This window comes from Hipposideros armiger, unplaced genomic scaffold (assembly GCF_001890085.2).
Source record: "Hipposideros armiger isolate ML-2016 unplaced genomic scaffold, ASM189008v1 scaffold_679, whole genome shotgun sequence".
Taxonomy (NCBI): Eukaryota; Metazoa; Chordata; class Mammalia; order Chiroptera; family Hipposideridae; genus Hipposideros; species Hipposideros armiger.
Window position 1 is genome coordinate 577,163 of NW_017732029.1, and position 3,949 is coordinate 581,111.

Here is a 3,949-nt window from a genome sequence, read left to right on the forward strand (position 1 = left end):
GAAAGGTGAATGACAGATTGGGTAAGAACAGTGGATGACTAAGCAGTAGAGCTAAGAACTCCCTTCTGTCACCTTTCATATCTATCTATCTTAAGCCATTGCGATTACTGTACACCTTTGTTCTTTCTAAGAGCGTATCAGATTGCTAGAAAGAGTTCAGTGTGAAATAATTATTCTGGATGTTTTGGAATGAATTCAGATTTAATAATTCAGAGATTCCCAATGATATAATCTGTGTAATGTGATCTGGCTGAAATATGAAGTTTCTTTAGATTCTCAGAGTGTGGTTGGCTGATTTGACTTCGGCCAACAAGTCAGTAATGCCTTTTTTCACTAGTAAAACTTGTTCATGATAATTCTGGCCATCTTTTAATTCTTATTCATGAGTGTGGTTTAGAGACGCAGTCTGTCTCACTGGAATTATAAATCCCTTAGTCATTTATAAACCATCCTGATTAGAAATAAGATCCCCAGTGAAGTCAATGTTAGAAATACTGGAAGATTTCTATAATCCATATATTCTAGTACTATGGTCTGTGTTATGGTTAAATATTGGACTTCTATTTATTGGTCTTTCAATTGAGGACTCACAAGCCTGGGAAAGCCTAAGATAAGCGTTCATTTAGGCTTTGATCCTTTAACATAAAATAACCTATTAAAAGTTCATTTCATGACATAAGCCTCACTATATAGGCAACATTTTAGAGTGAAATGTTCAGGCAGTCTGATGCTGTAGTCAGTTGACTATTATATGTGATTTTTAAAAATACCCTTTTAAAGAGATGTGTTTTATAAACAGAAAATTTCAATATGCTGCGTGTTTAACTTTTATTCTCAGGTTGGTGAGACCCGATGCAAGAAAGTTTGTACTTCTAAGTCTGATCTGAGATCGAATGACTTCAGCATCGTTGGGAGCTTGCCAAGAGATTTTGAATTATCCAATTATGACTGCTATGGCAAACCCATCGAAGTCAACAATGGACTTGGGAAGTCTCAGGCAAAGAACAACAAGAAGCCGCCCCCTGCCAAACCTGTTATCCCCACAGCAGCAAAGAGAATTGATCTTTATGCAAGAGCATTGTTTCCTTTCTGCTTCTTGTTCTTCAATGTTATATATTGGTCTGTATATTTATGATAAATCATTTTCCACTTGTATAAAATAACATCTCACTTCATTGTGATGAACTTCATTCATAAATGCCAATCTGTGAAAAACTTTGCATTTTCCTAGCAATATATTGCATTTTGGATGCCATTGGATTGTAAGAAAAACGTGGCACTTTAATTTTGAATGGCAGCATGGTCTTGTTATATCTGTGCTCTAACAATGATGTATATATGTATAGCAAACATTGCTTTAGGAATAAATGAAGGATAAGCATACTACAGAAAATAAAATCCAAAAATTCTCTTCAGTTAATGTAAATACCAAATACTTCAGATAATTCTGGTAATAAAACGACACGCACGCTGAATCCTGTTATGGTCACCATTCTAATGTGTGTAGTATTGCAATTTTCCTTCCTTGTAACTTTCAGAGAAAAGCCATCTTATTCTTGTATAATTTTAGATGGCATTATCTCAGATTAAGCAAAATTATATTACATATTGTTTAAACTTTGTAAGTAGAAATATATCAGCTATAATTATGTGGGCTCTGTGGAGAAATAAAGTTCACAAATTACTAATTTGTCACATTAGCTCATTTTAAAGTGTGCCTGTGTTGTCAAAATGCCAGATAATAAAACACAGTAAGCATTTTTGAAAAAAAATAAATAAATCTGGATTTATGTAAATTCATACTCAATTCTGGCTTCTGATAAAATAAAAATAAAGGATAGATACATTGATCAACTATTTCTGATAAAAGAAATTCTATTTAATCCACCTTAAATCCTAAATATATTTTCATGGATTTCATTTTCTTAATACAGAGTATACAAAATCATTGTGCCTTAATAAGAGTAATATATATTTTAAATTGGAATATAGTAATGGATATGTGATTTCACATCATTTTTAATAAACCCAGAGGACAATACCCTATTACTAGAAGTAACTTGAGTTGGGGAAAAAAAAACCCCACAATCATTTAAGTATTTTAACTTCTTTAGTTTATTAAAATGCTTACACATCTTTAAGTAAAATTATTTTTTTTCTGAATTCATTTGTTTTCTGTATTTTTTTACTATTTTTGGATTTGTTACAAAACATGTAAAGATTAAGTAAATAATATCTTTATGTTGAGGCCTCACTTATACTTGTATTTTCTTTCTTGCTAAAAGTCTAGACTAGATTTACTAACTTTGATCTTGTTCCAACATAAAAGTAGGCACTTTCTGGTCTATAAAACTCTTATTCCTAGTAATATCACAGTCAATATAACTTTTTTATTTCTCCATAGCTGAAATTAGAACTATCAATAATTCGCATAACATAAACATAAGACCAAATACATATATTTATATCATTTGGAGAGTTTTGTTGTAGCTGAGCATTTGTATGATCAATTCAGTAATAAAATTTGTTTAAATATTGTTTATGCAAATTGCTTACTGTAATCCAAGGCTATTTTATTGAAGACTTTTCTTTAATTTTTAAAAGATTCTCACTGATTACTAATTTTTTTTAATGAAATGTAATCTAATCCTCTGTAATCCTTCATCACCCCATAGTTACAAAAGCTTCGCCATCTGAATAGTTTTAAAATGCAACAAGTAACCCTACTGATGGACTTCAATATCCTACTAGGACCTGGGCTAATATTTTAATGGAATTGTGGTAGGAAAACAAAGTCTTGAATAAAACTTAAACCATTTAAAAATATATTTATAATAATTACATTTGCTTATAATCTTAATACCTGAAAATTTATTCATATTAGGGAGTTTGATTTAGATGGTTTTAAGTGGGAAGTATACCAAATGGAAGACAGGTGTCATTATATAAGAATTTGTTGAAAATAATGTGAATGAATTCCTTTCTGTAATATAATAGTGTAGCATCTTAAGATCAATTTTAATACCGAAATATATATATATATATATATATATATATATATATATATATAGCTACCCCATGATTAACTGTGTATATATAACTACAAATGGAACGTTAGACAATGATCATAACAAAGAAGTACAATCAGTGTCCACTAACTTGCTTTGTAATTGTTATCTCCAGGATTTAGTCACTTAGTACCAGGGTAGTTCTGATCTGTGTACTTTAAACATTGTGTTCCTAAGAGTCTTGCAATATATCTACCTGGATATCAGTATGTCAAATTCAGTGTCTCCAAAATAAAAATGATCTTCTCACAAATCAGTAGGTCCTCTTGTTTTCTATTTCTGCTAAAGTTATCACTACAGTAAGTCCCCAACTTACAAAGGCGCTCTGATCTGAGAGAACGTTCCTAAGTCAGATTTGTTCATAAGTCGGACAAAGTGAGTCTTATACACCTTTAACACAAATATACAATGTAAAGCATAAAAAAACTAAACACAAAAACACTGTAAATAAACTATTCTTGCCTTTACAGCTACCTTAAAATGGTGGTACAGTACAGTACAACTGGCATATAGGGGATTGCATGGCATGAACTGACAAGAGCAGACATGTGAGCTACTTCCACGATTTGTTCGCATCTACCAATGTTCGTCATGCGGGGCCCGTTCTGTGAAAATTTGCAACTGGAATGTTAGTAAGCCGGGGACTTACTGTATTCCAGACACCCATATTAAATCTCCCTTCCTTTTTTACATTGTAAATCCTTTCAAGTACAAGCACTACAAATTCTCCCTCTTACACCTACCACCCCCTCTCTATTTCTGCTGACACCACCCTAATTCGGTTTCCCATTCTTAACCAGACTATTCCAGCAGTCACAAACTCACCCCACTATAACTCAATTTATTTTTGAACTGACTTGGTTATTTTCATTTTTTAATTG

The 3,949-nt window shown here is 31.9% G+C and overlaps 1 protein-coding gene across 1 annotated transcript in view; it reads left to right on the top strand.

Annotated features, from left to right (window-relative positions):
* LOC109372937 (glycine receptor subunit beta) overlaps positions 1-3,138 on the top strand; it is a 10,928-nt gene extending 7,790 nt beyond the window's left edge. The window contains exon 3 of the mRNA XM_019626466.1: positions 839-3,138. Coding sequence (XP_019482011.1) covers positions 839-1,135 — 297 coding nt within the window. The 3' untranslated portion in view covers positions 1,136-3,138. The remainder of the gene's footprint in view (positions 1-838) is intronic.
* The last annotated feature ends 811 nt before the right edge of the window (positions 3,139-3,949 follow it).